This window comes from Poecilia formosa, unplaced genomic scaffold, assembly GCF_000485575.1.
Source record: "Poecilia formosa unplaced genomic scaffold, Poecilia_formosa-5.1.2 Scaffold503, whole genome shotgun sequence".
Lineage (NCBI taxonomy): Eukaryota > Metazoa > Chordata > Actinopteri > Cyprinodontiformes > Poeciliidae > Poecilia > Poecilia formosa.
The window spans coordinates 88727-105785 of record NW_006800442.1 but is presented as its reverse complement, the minus strand read 5'-3'; the positions used below and the strand labels follow the sequence as shown (position 1 = coordinate 105785).

The 17059-nt window shown below is 37.8% G+C and overlaps 1 protein-coding gene across 1 annotated transcript; it reads left to right on the top strand.

Annotated features, from left to right (window-relative positions):
* Positions 1–1830: 1830 nt before the first annotated feature.
* Positions 1831–16704, top strand: LOC103156811 (transient receptor potential cation channel subfamily M member 4-like). Its single transcript, XM_007578990.2, has 4 exons — positions 1831–1994; positions 13392–13453; positions 14720–14897; positions 15558–16704. The coding sequence occupies exons 1-4, from the start codon at positions 1923–1925 to the stop codon at positions 15777–15779; spliced, it is 534 nt and encodes a 177-aa protein (XP_007579052.1). The 5' UTR covers positions 1831–1922; the 3' UTR covers positions 15780–16704.
* Positions 16705–17059: the final 355 nt, after the last annotated feature.

Below are 17059 nucleotides of genomic sequence, written 5' to 3'. Positions count from 1 at the left end.
CATCTTAACGGTGTTCCGGCCGGAAGTCCGAATGATGGCATTTTGCTCTCTTTTGTATGTATTACTTTTTAGGAACTGCAGTATTTTTCCTAAAGAATAAAGTGAATATATTTTCCTGACAGCTCAGGTCACAAGATGGTTCCTTCACATTCTTTGACTTGTGATTGAGAGATAGGAACTATTGCATGTTGGATTTGCAGTTCTAAAGTGCAGGTTTAACCTCAGCAACAAGAAAAACAATTCCTGAGCCACCTCCCTTTCCCGCCCCTAAAAAAACTGGCTATGTATGCCTCTAGTTATGAAATTAAAGGCATACATAGCTTGATAGCTATGCTGATCCCAAAGGGAATCAATATAGCTATCAAATTTATGCCATCAATAACATAATTTGTTTTTTGGTATTCTACAAATGAGAGAAGTTTGGACATGGTGGATTTATAGTTTCAGCACAAAGATAGCCTTTTACAAGGAGTCTTCACAATATTGTCACAAAGACTTTGTTTTTGTAACTGTACAAATAGGCAACAATATATACTCACCAGCCACTGTATCAGTTAGACTTTGGCAGATGTCCTTTGGAATCAAAAGTATTTTTGAACTGTATTTGAATTAAATTCCTCAGAGCATAGCTTGAACATGATTTCATAAAAATTCCTCAGATGTTGATAAGATTAGTCATGATAACAGTGGTGCTGTGGAAATGATCCTGCTAGCCTTTCTCCATTCAATTCAATTTATTTATATAACACCAATTTGCAACAAGTAGTCTTGAGAATTAGGTCATGCTTCCTATTGGAGGCTGGATTAGGAACAATCATATCAAAAGATTATTTGAAAAGTTATATATAAAATGGAGTGAGATGCGTTGTGGTTCATACTGTAGCTGGTGAGGCACTGACTTAATCATAATCAGATTTACAAATATAGACCCCCTTCATGTTATTGCTTACAGAGGGAAATATCGCAAACGGAGGCAAACAGATTATTCTTTTACATGTCATCCATAGCCGCGCTGCCATGGCAGAACAATTCCATTAACTCAGTGAAACTTGGAAATGTAGGCAATATTAATTTAGTGCTATGCTCCACATCAAACGGTAAAATCTAAGTACTAACCCACTGGTAGCTTTTAAGGTTGCCCAATTAAACCATGTTTAGTTCTGGATCTGAGGATGAGGGGTAGAACCAAAACCAAAAGACCAAAGAGGTCTAGAAGGTTGATACCACTGCAGCACATCTTTAATGTATTGTGGTGCTAAGCTTTTCATTGACTAATAAACTAACAACAGTATTTTAAAGTCTATTATCTGAGTCACAGGGAACTAGTGGGAGGACTTCAGAACTTGGTGATGGGCTCTATCTTCATGGTTTTAATGAGAATGCAAGCAGCAATGTTCTGGATCAGCTGCAACTGGACCATTGATTTGTTAAGTAGACCTCTGCAGTAATGCAACTGAAGATAAATGCATGGATGAGTTTCTCTAGTTCTTGCTGGTACATCAGCCCTCTAATCCTGGAAATGTTCTTTAGGTGACAGAAGGCTGCTTTTGTAACTGTCTTTATGTGGCTCTGAAGGTTCAGGTCAGATTTTAGCCTGATCGCTAGTTTCTAATTGTAATAGCTGAAGCTATGTGTTGACTCTAGAGATCGTTCTTCTTTAGGTCCAAAAATAATAACTTCAGTTTTGTTAATGTTCAGCTGGTTAACCATGTCTGAAAATATAATGACTAGTTTTTGTACAGAATGTTTAGCAGTATGTTTTACCCAGAGTTTTCACGCTTCCTCTGTCACTGTTTTTCTCCTGAGGCAAGGGCTGTGGTGTCTGTGTGGGCAGAACCGGATGGAAGCTGTGGGAGGAGCTGCTGGACAAACAGAGCCGAGCCAGAGCTTTACGATCAGATGATATTCCAACGCAGCACAGCATGGTGGCTCAGCTGGAGAAAGACAGGGAGGGAGGCGGAGGAAAGGCTGGGAGCAAGAAAGAAAAGGATCAGGTAGGAGCAAATGGGGCAACATTTAACACCCATCCTGTGCCTGTCTGGGGGAAACAACATCGCATTCCTTCTGAGTCAGCTGCAGACAGGCTGAAGAGGGACACAGCTGGGGTAGAAAAAATGTTTCTGGGGTGAAAGAAGTTAGAGTGACTTAAGTTAACTCACACAAGTTTTTTTCCCTCACACATATTGCAAAGTAGTTGGTAAGCTTGTTAAAGAAGTTCAATGTATAAACGTAGCAAAGGGCATTGATCTGTAAAATATTTTTGTTGCTTTAGAGTCCCTGAAAGGAATTAAAGTCTACTGTTGTTCTAAAACACTGGGTGACTACTTGTTTTTGGTAGGAACATGAATGTGTAGAATCCACAAGAAACACATTTCCCATTAATCTGTCAGCTCTTTAGAATTGTTGGTGCATACACCAGTGTGTTTACAGGGGCAGAGCAGATATGAAACACTGCTGCTTTCAAAACTAACTTAGGTAAGAAATGTGTCTCACTCAGGCAGCTGGCTCCGGAGGGCTGCCTGTTGGTACACTAATCTGTCGAGAAGAGACAGCAGTAAAGGATGTTCATGAGTACTGTTTAGTCTTTTTTCCTTTCTTTTATTTTAGTTTTGTCTATGAACATCAAAATAACAATAAAGTTGTTAATATATCTGTAATCAAATGTTATTTGGTTTTTGGAATCACTACTGCGTTTATTTTCTATGAAGGCACTGATGGCTTATCAGGCAGCCTTGTTTTTCGTTTTTCATTAATGGCAAGTTTGTGATATAGTTAAAATTGTTGGTCTGCTCCAAATGACAATGACAATGTAGCCGTCAGCCCATGGCTGAAGGAGACTGCTTTCACACTCACAGTTACTGTCTCTTTTTGCATTTTGCATTATTATGCATTCTTAGCCAGGCTGTTCCAGCATGGTCTCTGACTTTAATAACGTGACCTCTGTACTCAATGCTGTGGAAGTTGATCTCTACAAAGTTTAAACAAGACTATTTTCACTCTTTTTCTAAAATTAGAATGCAATCTTAGTATTTTTGTTGAGTGGGTCTTACATCACAAACCAAATAATGATTCTTCAGACACCATTTTTGCTCATGCATACAGTAGATTCCTTTTTCTGAAATGTCACTTTCGCATGAAAATAGCCTTGCATAGAGCTGTGTATTAGCTTTGGTTGATATACAATGATGTATAAAAAAAAGCACATGACAGTAAGTTTTCATGCTGAATGAATTATCACACTGTGCTACTGCTTGTGTTTTCTGGTGTGAGAGTTGGTGAACTGAATACCTTTAAGCATCCAGTAAAAGCTCCTGAGCTTATGGTGGCACATGGAGCACAGGTGAGGCTATAACTTCTGCTCTGACTTTATAGCAAATTTGACATAATCATATTTCTTCTCCTTTCAATGGGAGTTGGATTAAATCTAGCATTTATGTCCTATAGGAGCATTAAATGTTGAACATTTTCAACATGGAATGTTGAAAATGAAAAGAAAGATACCTCCAAAAATGTATGTTAAAGGATTTTCACCATTTTCAAATTTTAGTTTCTCATAGCAGGCAAAGTAAGGATTCAACTGGATAACATTAAAATAATTGAATTTCAACATATTCTCACATTGTGACATGCATTGTGTGTATACTTTATATGTATACACACATTTTTTTACATAAACAATTATAACTGGAATGCTCACGTAAATTAAACATAGTCACATAGAGTCATGTGACTATGTTTGTACATAGTCACATGACTATGTACAAACATAGTCATGTGACTTAGAAGAACTTAGCCTTTGTACAGGAGGGATTTTGCTGCTGCAGGTAAAAGCGGAGATGTAAGTGTAAGCTTGGAAAAGTATTCATACCTTTCAATGAATACTTTCATTTGTTGGAACAGGACATTTGGCAATGATGTGATGTTTGACTTCGCCACATCGCGGCCTAAATACCCACATCCGAAAAAGTGCCAGTACTGGAGGCCAAGTTCAAAATCTTGGCCTCCAGAGTCCAAGGAGAAAAACTTCCTATTAGGTGTAGAACATTGGTGCAAGAGAGTTTTCTGTAGGTTGGGGAATTGTACAAGTGTTAAAAATGTCATGCTTCTACAATAAAGTAGGGGGAATACAGATGGCGTGACTTGAGTGAACACCTTAAAACATGTCAATTTCACACACAACTGATGCATGTAAATAGTAATTAGTAGTCCAATTACTATTTTCAGAACAGGTTTAGGACTACAAACAGTCAATTTATTTTTGCTAAAAATAATAAACATTTACATTACAAAAGGCCTTCATAGCGCTTTTGCTGCTTGGACCTAATAAAAATCTGTTTGCAGGTTAGCAGCAGGTGGTGCCAGGAACTGAAACATATCTGTTAGGTTAAAGGTTTTTATGTGAGATGATGACTGAGTGAATGAAACATGTCTGATTGTTGTGTGATACTGCAGGCTTTGCAAACTAAATACAGGACAAACTGGTCCAATTGTTGTGCTTATGAAAGGTTTTTCTTCAGCATCATCGATACCTTTTGTAAAGTTCCACGAACCTACTTTCACAGAACACTCAGTTCTGTGAAAACTGAACTAACTACCTGAATGCAATCCACTGGATGGGGCATGCAGCAGTAAACCGGTAGAACCAGTTTTCAGTCACAGTAAACTTTTAATCATGTTTAAACAAAGTGAAGCTATGAAGCAGTAATAAAAGACAACCATCATAGCATGTTAAGAAAAATGTTTTGCAGGCCAGAAATGCATGTATACCAAAAAAGCCTGAAAAAACATTATATATTGCCTCACATGAAACCAGTCTTGGCTTTATTTGAATTAGTTGTAAAATTTCTCATTCTGAACATTTTTCTCATTCATTGCTTCTAATATCTAAGGTCCTCTGCAATAGCAATAAAATTATTCCCTTTTCTTTTTTTCATGTTGATTGCCTGCTTTTTATCCATTTAGTAGTATTCAGTACTCAGGGGTGAAAGTAAGCCGGTATGGTCCAGTACTACATACCACTAAAAGATTCTGCCGGTACGCTGCAATAAGGCCGTCATTCAGAATGGCTGCACTTTGAGTCACAATAGATCTGTTAGCAACAAACAGTTTAAAACACGAGTTAATCTGTTTATGAATATAGGGTCCTTTTTCTCATTCTGAAATGTTTCTGAACTGTCTGTGCTGTGTGCTGGAGCCACCCCCTCCAACCACCCTTTTCTCTCCTGTGTGTTCTTTTAAAAGACAGTGGTTGCTGATGGAATTGGTGTGTTTGATTTATGGACTGGGACCAGGGCTGAAACAAACCACAATTTGAGGCGCTCTATTTCTCCTAATAATGTGGTTGGTTGCAATCAACAGTCAGATGATTAGATCAATCACACTAAACTTATTGCATCTGTCAGTGCTCGTTATATTATATCCTATATGCATGTATAATATAGGATACATTTATTGGCCAGCCAATTTATCTGCACCAATTTTCTTAACTTTGGGGAACCGGTGATCGGTCGAAACTGAACCTGATCTTATCTATCTCAGCAAAGGTTTTAAAAGAATGTATTCTGCTGTGCAGTGAGAGGTTTGACTGACAGACCCGCCCATCAGGTCATGTCTGGATGTTTGCAGTTAACAATAGTGACCCCACTGTTGCAAACTGAGTGACTTTATTGCTATATTTAGTGACATATCAGAGAATAAAAAATGGCATCAGCCAAAATCTAAATCAGCAGGTAAGGCTTTTTAAAGAGATTGCTGTAATTGGCAATCGGACAGAAAACTCCAAGAGGTTCACCCCTACTTAAGATGGAATACATACACATATATTCATGACATACTTTGAGTAAATTAATTTCTCTCAGGCGTAATTACAATAGCTAAACATTTTATTTATACCAGGTGAGTCTTTCTCACCTGAAAATGGGGACTGGTACTGGTCTGATTCTATGGCTTCAAGTAATCATGACAGGATAAGTTTCACATAACTTAGAAGTTAATGAAAAATGTTTGCTGCTTAGCATGGAAATTTATTAGGCTAAAACAGACAACATGCTGCCAGCTACAGCTTAGAGTAGCTCATTGATATATTAATGTAGTTGCCATGTAACCTGACATGTTGGAAACTGAGTAAAACCATTCTGCTAGACAATGTCAACATTGATAAGTTGTAATTATCAAACAGGTCGATTTGAACCCCATAAAACGTGAGAAACATGTAGGGCCCACGAGAATCAACTCATTTAAAGTTAATGGAAACTCTTTTGTTTGTCTCAATTCTTCTCTTTGGAGCTCTACCATCTCAATGCTCATAGCTGCTTTTTCCTGAAGGCCATCCATCCAGGAGTAGTTGTTATCATCGATGGTTCTCCTCATCGATCACCATCATGTCAGCCAAGTGTTCCTTCTCCTGTTCCCTGAGAAAAGTAATCAAGTGTAGCTCACAGCACAAATGTGTAGGTCAATAACACAAACATACTAATAAACAGAGTTCTTCAGTTTTGATCAATTTATTTGCCCCACGCTGTGTATTTATTTGGAATTGTTCTGTCAGAAGCAGCCAGGCACTGACACACAGAAAAACCGTTACAACGTTTCTTCTCCCAGAACTACGAAATTACAGCTGACACCACACACTACTTCCTCTACAAAACAAAAAGTGATGTAGCACACAGCTCAGATTCTGTAAATCTTCTGCAGCTGAACAAAGATAACTAGGCAAATAAATATATTCAATAAATGAATAAAAGAGAGTTTTATCCATAACTTTAAAAAAATTAATAATTTAAATAGAATACTTCTAGGATGCAACACACAGAAGGAATTATTTAAAACAGACGTGTTACTTTATATGTATACACACATTTTCTTTACCACTCAGACATAAACAATTATAACTGGAATGCTCACGTAAATTAAAGACAAAACATAATTAGTTCAGTTGTAAGTTTTAGACCTATACACACATACAGCCCTGGATAAAATGCTACTCTTGTTTTCTTCAAGTTTATTGTTCATTTTTATGTCATAGTAACTGTTTAATTAGAGAATTGATTATAGCACAAATGATTAAATATCATATAGAATAGAAACATTTTTTGCTATCTCACAACGGTGGAAACTCCAGTGCAACAGCAAAATGAGAAACAATCAAAGCACAATCAAAGCAATTCACACAATGATAAAACATTAAAAAAGAGAGGATAACGTCACATGTAATAAAGACAAAGTTGGAGTATAAAATATGGAGCTAAAACAGTCTTGTAATTCACAAATGCACAAAATGTGCAGTGATTTGAGTTTTCTGTTTATTTTAGGTTCTGTTTGAGTCTCTGTGCCGTCCTGTCTTGATTGTTCCCAGGTGTCTCTCGTTCCGTGATTACCCCCTGTGTATTTAATGCCATCTGTTGTCTCTGTCTCTTGTCGGATCCTTGTCTACCCTGCCGTAAGTCGTATATCATGTTGCCTTTGTGCAGTTTGTCATTAGTCGTCACTAGTGATGGGTAAATGAGGCGTCATGAGGCGTTTCGACTCATAGCAACACTGTATTGATACTGTATCGATACTGTGTCGCTCAATACTGACACCTGCTGGACATTAAAAATTCCTACAGGCAACGTAGTGATTTGATGACCTAGTCTATACAATAAGATTTAAGTCTTTGTATTTTATTGAATATTATATGTTGTATTATGTCAAATCTTCAGTTACATTAAAAATACATTTGATATACAGTCAATAAAAAATGTGAATATGTACCATAAAGTGAAAATTAAATTAATGTGTTTGGAATGAGGATGCTTGTGGACTTTTTTTTCCCCACACATTTTTATTTAAAAAAAAGTTTTTACAACATTTTTGAAATTTAGCCTGTTACGCTTTTTTGACAAAACTTATCCTGCTGTAGAAAAAAAGTAAATATTACATTTACAGCGAACCCTTGTTTTTCTTAGGGTTTGCGTTCCGAAAATAACCCGTGATAGACGAAATCCTTGAAGTAGTTATAAAGGAATTTAAAGGTGCTCTACTCATGAAATGAGTTCCTTTCTGACTTCTAGGTCAGATTGACACAGTACATTTCTTTTCAGTCAAAACATATCTTAATGTGAATCAACCAACAACATGACTTTTAACTAGTAGTATAATTATATTCCTCTACATAGTTACCTTCATTTTTACAGTTATTACACAGCATAAATAAATACTTTACATTGAAACCAAAGAATAAAACCTGTTTGTGATAATTGAGGGTAGACTTCTGACCCACATGCAGAATCAGACCCGGAAACAACTGGTGAGTTACTATTTTTATTAAAAAAAGAAACAATCTAAAGGTTCTGCAGGTGATCCGAGGGTATAGGACCGAGTCACGCGTGGAAGCGGAGAGAACAGGTTAATGGTCTGACCAGAGGAGGGCAAAGTGCGATGGGGAACCGAGTTTCAGCTTACGTCTTCTTGGAAGGCTTCTGATTGGGGACGATGCGATCGAGCAGTGGACTGGAGTGGGCAGGCAGGTGAGGCTCTGAAAGCTGCAGGCAAATTCACCGGTGGAAGTTGGCCAGATCCGTGGAGGGATAATCATCCGGCGGAGAGGAGAGGTCCGATGGCTCCTTAAATCCTCTCGACTGATGATTCAACTAGCTTCAGGCGTGCAGCTCCACTCCAGGCCACTCCCCAACGGGAAGCCGAAGGGGAGAGACCTTTCTTAAAGAAAAGCCCAGAACCTGACACTGTTTTCAGGTCAGCGGATGTGCTTGTGGATCAATCAGGTCTTAATGTGATCCGGAGTCATGTCATTAAAGCGTTTCCTCCAACCTGCCCTGCGAGATTCACAGCTGGATCTATGGCAGAGCGATGGATCTCATCAAACGAGCCTCCGGTCGGGTTTTGCGCTGCCTCTGGCCACAGTTTTTTTTTTTTTCCAGGAGACATCGAAAGTTTCAGTTTCCATCTCCTGAGTGGCCAATCTGTATTAAACACCGTAACGTTATTGGCACTCAGGTAGCGCGGAGACTGTTTTTAACAATCATATGGTCAATCAGGATGATGAACACTGTGGGAGAAAAAAAAACTGCACAAAAAAATCAGTGAAAAGTGAACCGCGTTATAGCCAGGGATCACTGTATATGAAATAATTCATAAAACGTAACAGTAATTTGTAGAATGGCTGTATATCTGAGTTTATCTAGGTGTATCTGGGACTTCATTCTCATGCCTGGACTCATAATGCCTCAGCATTGAAGAGGTGGATTTATTTAAATAAGACAGTTTAGTCAAACAAATGCGACACTTAATGTGCAGAACATAATATGAAAGTAAACTAAGAGTCAGTTTCAGCTGAATTTGGGTTCAGATAGATCAAGTAGAAACTGACAAGAACCGGATGAAACGACAAAAACGAAAACAAATTTATTTTCCAGTATAAGATCAAAATGGTCCCACACTGAGGAAACATTTTGTTTGAAGCTGCTCCATAGTTGACGCTGTAAAAGATCAAGAATTTGATTGGAAAATGCTTTTGACAGATTGACAGATTCGCTTCCTTATAAACACAGTTTGGCATCCAGCGTCATTTCGAAACAGTTCCTGTATTGGTCACGTGACTTGCTGAAACCAATAAGCGCACCGACACGAGTGTTGGTTTATGGGCTTGATACATGCGCTGACGCGTCGGTGTTGCTGGACCCATCACTAGTCGTCACAGTAGAACCGACTTTGTCCTGTGTTGGCTTCAGTTCTCGGTTGCAGTCACATTGTCAGTAGAGATAGGTAAATGAAGCCTCATGAAGCAATGAAGCTTTCCAACCCTTTGCTTTGCAAAAAGGTTCATTACTTGATGCTTCATTTATTGCTCACTAGTGACATCTGCTGGTGAAACTGTAACAGCCTTGTCACTCAGGTGGATCATACTTCCAAAAACTACTAAATGCAATATTGTCACAAAGTTTTCATCAAACTCATGTTTAGTAACAGGAGAATCAATGAAACCATATTTAACTGTCATATGTTTTAATTATTAAAGTTATTTGTAGCCAATCTAATCCTGGTTTATGTTGAACGTCAGTGGTTGTGTTGGGTTTCTTTTATGTCATAGACGGACAATAAAGACATTTGATGTTTTAGTGTCTTGGGAGTGCAGTGCCTGTTGGAGCGTTCACTTTTTCTTGGATTTCTAATTGGCTCTGATCCCTCATATTTGGCTACATGCAGAATTTTAGTCTTTCAATAGGATTAAATCTGTTTCTGCTGAGCAAGACTGATATATCTTTACTAATCAGACTACAAATAATAGTGGAACTTTCCAGAAGGTGAGAAATTGGGAGGTGGAGGGTTAATTATTTCTATTTAAGATGAATTTTATTGTGCATGATCATCTCAAAGTATTCCCAGATGTCAGAGATTTTCCTCTTGCTGGCTCCATTTCAGACAATCAATCAAGTTTATTTGTGTAGCACATTTCAACAACAATGCAGTTCAAAGAGATTTACATCATAAAATCACAAAAACATAGTTATTAAAAAACAACATAATCTACAATTGAGAAAACCAGTAACAAACATTTTGATGAGTGCTATCATGAATACACATCAGATATGTTGGTCAATGTTCATTTTATTTTGGCCACTGAAGACAAATATTCTCCTCTGATCTGCGACCAAATAGACAACCCATGAAGCAGCATGGTTCATCGTGCTTTTATTTTGAAAACCGGCACGCAAAATGAAGCAGTCACGTGACCCATACAATGTGAGGCCTCGTTTGTTGCCAGTCACGTGGTTTTCAGCAAGACGACACAGGCCTTGAAGCTGGGCTTCATCGGCCACGCCCCCTTTTTACTCGGTACAAGCCTGGATTCAGAAGGTCCTTCACTAGTTGTCAGGTCAATTTGTTACCAGTGACTAGTTTAGCTTCAGGTTCACTGTGCTGCCTGCTCGCTTTGGACTGTTTGAGCTGTTCCAGTCTTCTTTAAAACCACCATTTCTCTTCATCTTACCTGGGTTTTTCTGCGTCTTCCTCATAGTCACAAACCGCACATCATGACAGAATGCTATGCATGCAGAAGCGCTAATTTGCACAATTAAATTGCTTAACATTAATAATCAGGGAGGACTGGTGTGGACATGTCCACACCAACATTTACACATTTTTCCTTTATATGCCTGCATCTATTTGCGGACAGCAGCTGTGCACTCTGTTCAAAGCATTAACAGGCAGTGGACGACTGCTTTTAAAAATTTATTTGTAAAAAATAAATGGCAAGTCCGCTCAGTGAGGTAGTTGATTGGACATCACATGACTTACTGTACTGTGCGCCACATGCGCAGTTGCTTTGCATTGAGCCCGGAATATTGGTGGTCGGGGAAATGACACAATCAAGCAAAGAATTTAAAAAAAGGACGCAGTGTTTTGCTGTTATTTGTAAACTCTATGACTGCAAGATAACACGGTCCAAGGGAATCACATTTCACACATCATTAAAAAGTTTTAATTAAAAAATAAAAATTGGGGATTAAGTTACTATGCTATAGCTTAACTTTGACAAACTTAACATACCTGTGCTGCACAGTTCGTTTCGGTTCAGTTAGCACAAAAATAAGGCATTTAGGACAGATTATTAGTAGAGCAGGTGTTTAAATGAGCTAATCATCCACCAGGAGTGTTCAGGGGATCACTTCTTAATGATCGCAAAATAAACATCAAGCCTGAAAATTCAAAAAACATAAAACTGTAATGGACTGAACGTTCTGTTTTGGTATTTCTGCGTACTATATATATATTATATATATATTAAATATTATAATTAAATTATAGTCAGAATGGTTGATTCTTGGTTGAGGACCTCAACTGACGAAGGATCAACCATCAAACAATCATCCATTTGTAGCCAAGTAACCAATGTTGAAACTGTGTCATTGAATCAATGTTTTGAGGTTGAAATCTAATGAAGGATCAACATCTGTTGATCAGACATCGGAGCTCTGGGTGAAAGCATTTTATTACTGAGCAGGGTTCATCACGTTTTAGATTAAGCTCTGTTCAGGATAGTGGGTGGTGATTCCTTTCTGTACATTTTCTTACTTGTCCATAAAAATTATTACCGACTGTTTGTGTGTGATATATTGACACAAAAACTTCTACAACTTACTACAAGGAGTGAAGCAGTCCACCCCCACTATTTACATGAGGCTTGTGGCTGTTGGCTTGTTTGCAAAAGATGTTAATTCAATGTGGAATTATGCTCACAAAAGGTTGAATTCATGGTTAAGATTGATGACTGATTTGTGGATCAACCATGAAACAATCATCCAATTCTAGCCAAATAAGTAATGTTGAAAATATGTCATTGAATCAATGTTGTTTTCTGGTTGAACTCTGTTGATTGAAATGCCAACATCAAATCCAGTGTTTTTCAGCACCGGTCCACCAGGCACACTGCCCTGCAAGTTTTAGGCATTTCCCTAATTCAGCACACATGATTTTAATTGATGGCTGATTAACAGGGTTTTACTGAATGCACTCATGTAGGTCAGTTTGCCTTGAGGACCAGTGTTGGGAAAAACTGCTACAGAACTAGCAATAAGCAATAAGATCCAAAATTGGTAACACTTTATTTGACAGGGTGTGCATAGGACTGACATTACAGCCTCATAAGCATGACACAAACTGTTAACATGAAGGAGTGTTTATGAATGTCTAGGCTGTTGTCATGAAGTGTCATTCGGTAAATAATTACAATTTTAATGCAAAGTTGTTTCAAAAATTTCATTATAAGGCCATTAAAACTGCCAGCTTTGGCTTATTTTTTATATGACACTTTAAAATTGGCACTTTTAACGGACTTTCAAATCTGAGTGCCGATTGCCTGCCTCTGTAACAAGTTGGCTGCACTCTGTCACAGCGTCTTCCGCATATGGGCATTGTTCCGGGGACAAATTGCCCCGGCTTCATATAGATAAAATTAAATATGATTAAAACATTTTACAGTTGTTTGTATTTTTTTTTTTCAATTTTCCAGGGCTAGCTGAGAAGGCCCTCCTTGCTCTCACACTTCACAACTGTTATTCATTAAATATGCATTTAATAAGGATCCCAATCTCCTGTCTACATGTTGGTCTGACTCCAGTACCATTGAACAAAACAACTTCAATTTCAAAACAACTTCAGTCTTCTGTGAGGATAATTGAGAAAACCAGCAATTGAAATGCATTCTTAACTGTGACATTGCACCAATTTGGATATCTTTTTGGTTTACTTCATTCTCTAAAATGGCTCTACTTTTTAAAATGTATCTCAGGGTTCTGTGTTATTATTCTATACTTTGAGCTCAACAATAAAGACCAATTAGCTGTACTATTGAAATCTTTCTTTTACAATAATCATTGTCTTTATGTTCGTAGAGCTGGATTCCCAAGATCATCAACAAAAGAGTGTGCACAACTTTTGTTGAAAACACTTTGAGGTAATTTTCTTTTAGTTTTTATTTTAATTTATGTTTTACTACAGAGTTTTTGGTGTAGAGTTCTTAATGAGTGTCATTCATAGCAATCATGTCAGAACACTTCTGTAAAGAAAAGTGAAAAAAACCCCTCAAAAGTTAATTTAATCATTTAATTATTAGGTAAGCTGTAAAAGTTTATTCTTTTATGGTTTATCTGATCTTCTCAACCAAATAATTTGTATTTCACAGTATTTACTGTGCAAGCTAATCAAAAAAGCATTTTTATTTAAAGCACTTTTATTCTTCTTGATTTCAAAGTCTCTATAGGTATGGCAAAGATTTTCTAATTTGCTTGTAAATTCTATAATCCAGATCCACATGTGTTCTGACAGGTCAAAAAATCTCCACGGATGAGTTCCAAAACTTGACAAATCTTTCCAAATTGCTATCATTTTCATCAGCAAATTGTGCGTTATCTTTCACAGTAGGTGTCCCCTTATTTTTATACATTTGGCTTACAAAATAACATTAACAACAACAACATTGGTGCTTGATGTATGGAATGAAAATGGTTAGTATTCCTGGTCCTCAGAGCACACTGCTTGGTATGTAATAAACATGAATTTTCTTCCTTCTTTTAAGTGCTTCCCTGATGTCGCACACCTGAAACAATGTGTAGGCTTCTGAAACACATGAAGGCATGCAGAAGAGTAAATGCTGTCATTTAAATCAGTGTGTTGAATTTAAGAATCCAACTGAGAATCTGTGACAATTGCTTGCAGACATCCTTGATCAGTCTGACTGACTTTAACCTATCTTGCAAAGATTAATGCAAAATCCTCAGTCTGTACATGTTGAAATACCTTCAGCTCTAACTGCAGTGAAATAGGCTGCAGTTGGTTCACGGAGGAATGATGAACATAAATATACAGACACTAGATGTTTACTTATATAAATGTTCCGAGGCATTGCATTATTTCTATTCCACGTCACACTTCACGTGACGTGGAATGACTTTTGGTACATCGTATCACAACTTTTAAATATAAATTACCTAATTTACTTTATTAAACATCAGTTTCTTCTATTTATGCCAAAAATCATTTTTTATCATTTTATATTTTTCACATCACTGTCCATATACTGTTCAGTATGTGGACAGTTTAACCATAAATAAATATATTTAGATCATGCCTGACCTAAGGTTTATTATTACATCTGAGCTCTCCATGATGGGAGGCTGTATCAGCTACAGAATAACAGATTTATATTTTTTCTTTGTGACAGTAACGGTGGACTCTGTCAGTGTGGTGGGGTGCGAGAATTGCATGACTCCGTGGCAACAGGAGACTACTTTGGAGCAGCAATTGTTACCCAGTGGGACAGCCAGCAGCACTCATCTGAATATCCCACAGATGCTTTTGGAGAGTTGGAGTTTGCTGGAGCTGGACGCAGACACAGCCATGTGTGTAGCATTGTCTCACTATACACACAAATATTCATACACACAGAGTGGGTGGACTAAAGCCACTCTAACCAATCAGCACAGGTAGAGATTAAAGCTCTTCTTCTGTCTCTAGATTAACTTTAAATGACTCAGTCTAGTGTATATTGTCAGATCTATCAAATAATGGCCAAGCGGCATTAATTTTCTGTACACAATATACATTTCAAACCACCAATCCGCCTATATGAAAAATTATGTTTTATGTGATGATAAACAAGACAGAGAAAATTTCTAAAATCCTACCCAGATGTTTGTGCCATATGACTCACTATTTTAAACTTTCCACAATGTTGGGAAGCAAAAGTTGCTTCACTGATTATGTTTTTCAAGGTTTAATTCATATCTGTGCACTCTAGAGCAGCAAACTGTTAGAACTCCATCCATCCATTATCATACATGCTTATCTCTAGTGGGGTCGCAAAGGGTGCCAGTGCCTATCTCCAGCAGTCAATGGGCGAGAGGCGGGGTCACCCTGGACAGGTCGCCAATCCATCACAGACTACTAGAACTCGTTCTCATAATTAGTCCTGGGTTGAAGTTTGTTTCCCTATTATTATTTTTTTACATGAGAGATTTACTTCATCCAATAGTGGATTAAAACTATTCTGTTTTTTTCAGTTTCTGCGGCTATCATATGACACACCTCCACATATCATCTACTCTCTGATGACAGCCCATTGGGGCCTCCCCTCCCCCAACCTGGTGGTATCAGTGGTGGGAGGTGAGGGACATGAGAAGATTAAGCCGTGGGTGAGAGATATCCTACGAAAAGGGCTGGTTAGGGCTGCACAGAGTACAGGTAAGAAGTCATCACTCTGCATGGATCCAGCTTATGTTTAACGTGGAAACTTTGAACTGCAGTATTAATTAGTTTGAATGAATCCAGGATATCAGTGGATTCTTTTTCTAGAGTGCAGGTCTACTGGATAACAGGGACAACTGAAACTAAAATTATTCAAATTATGTCATCATCTTAAATCCATCTTTAAGTCAAAAGTAAACACATTTGGTATGTGGGTGGGGACAGATTATCTGGGGTAGGATAGGCTCACAAACAAAGCAGCTTTTCTCACTCTCCTGTGTGGCTTGTGGCAACTTCACTGGTCTGTCAACGTTCTCATTTTAACTCCAGCTTGTGCAGTATTTTATTTTGACAAATAACATCCACCTCCATTCTACCTTCTTCCAGCAAAGACTCTTTACACACATCTGCAGTTCAATCATCTCTATTGTAGTTACTTCAACTGAATCCCTAGCAGTAGCACAGTTAATAATTGTTGGTGATTTCAACATTCATGTTGACAATCCCCAAGACCGAGGGGCAAAAAAAGCTCTGTAATAGAGTTTTGGTTTAACACACCATGTCAAACAAGCAACACGCACTCATGGACACACACTGGACCTGGTTATCAGTAAGGGTGTGAATATTTCCAATGTCTCTGTAACTGATGTCGCCTGTCGGTTCACTTCGCTGTTATCTTTGAAAGTTCTTTATCCGTTCACCCACTTGTACAAAAAGCTACTATCACAAAACGTACTTTCACAGAAAACACAGCAGAAACATTTAATCAAATCCACTCTTCTTCCTTGCCCTTAAGCTATCATGATGTAGATAAGTTGGTAGATGATTTTCAGTGCAAACTTTCAGATATCATTGATTACATTGCCCCCATTAAAGTGAAGGTTGTGTCTGGTAGGAAGAAATCTCCATGGAGAAATGCACAAGCAGTTCAATCTGCAAGTCAACTCTGCCATATGGGCCGAATGGAAATGGCGTAAAACTCAACTTCATGTTTATTATGACATCTATAAAGAAAGACAACGTAACTATCACACAACACTAAAACATGCAAGGAAGGCTTTCTTTGCAGATGTCATAAACAAAAACATTAACAATGCTCGAGCTCTATTTGCTACTGTTGACAGGCTCACAAACCCTCCTATGACGTTACCACCTGAACTTCAATAATGCCTGCAACAAGTTCTCCAGTTTCTTCTCAGAGAAAATTCAAAAGATCAGAGGATTAATCTGCACATCCACTCCAAAGCCAGTACCAATGCTATGCCAAAACAAAACAAATGCAGGAAAAATGACTTAATGACTACTTAATTATAAAACC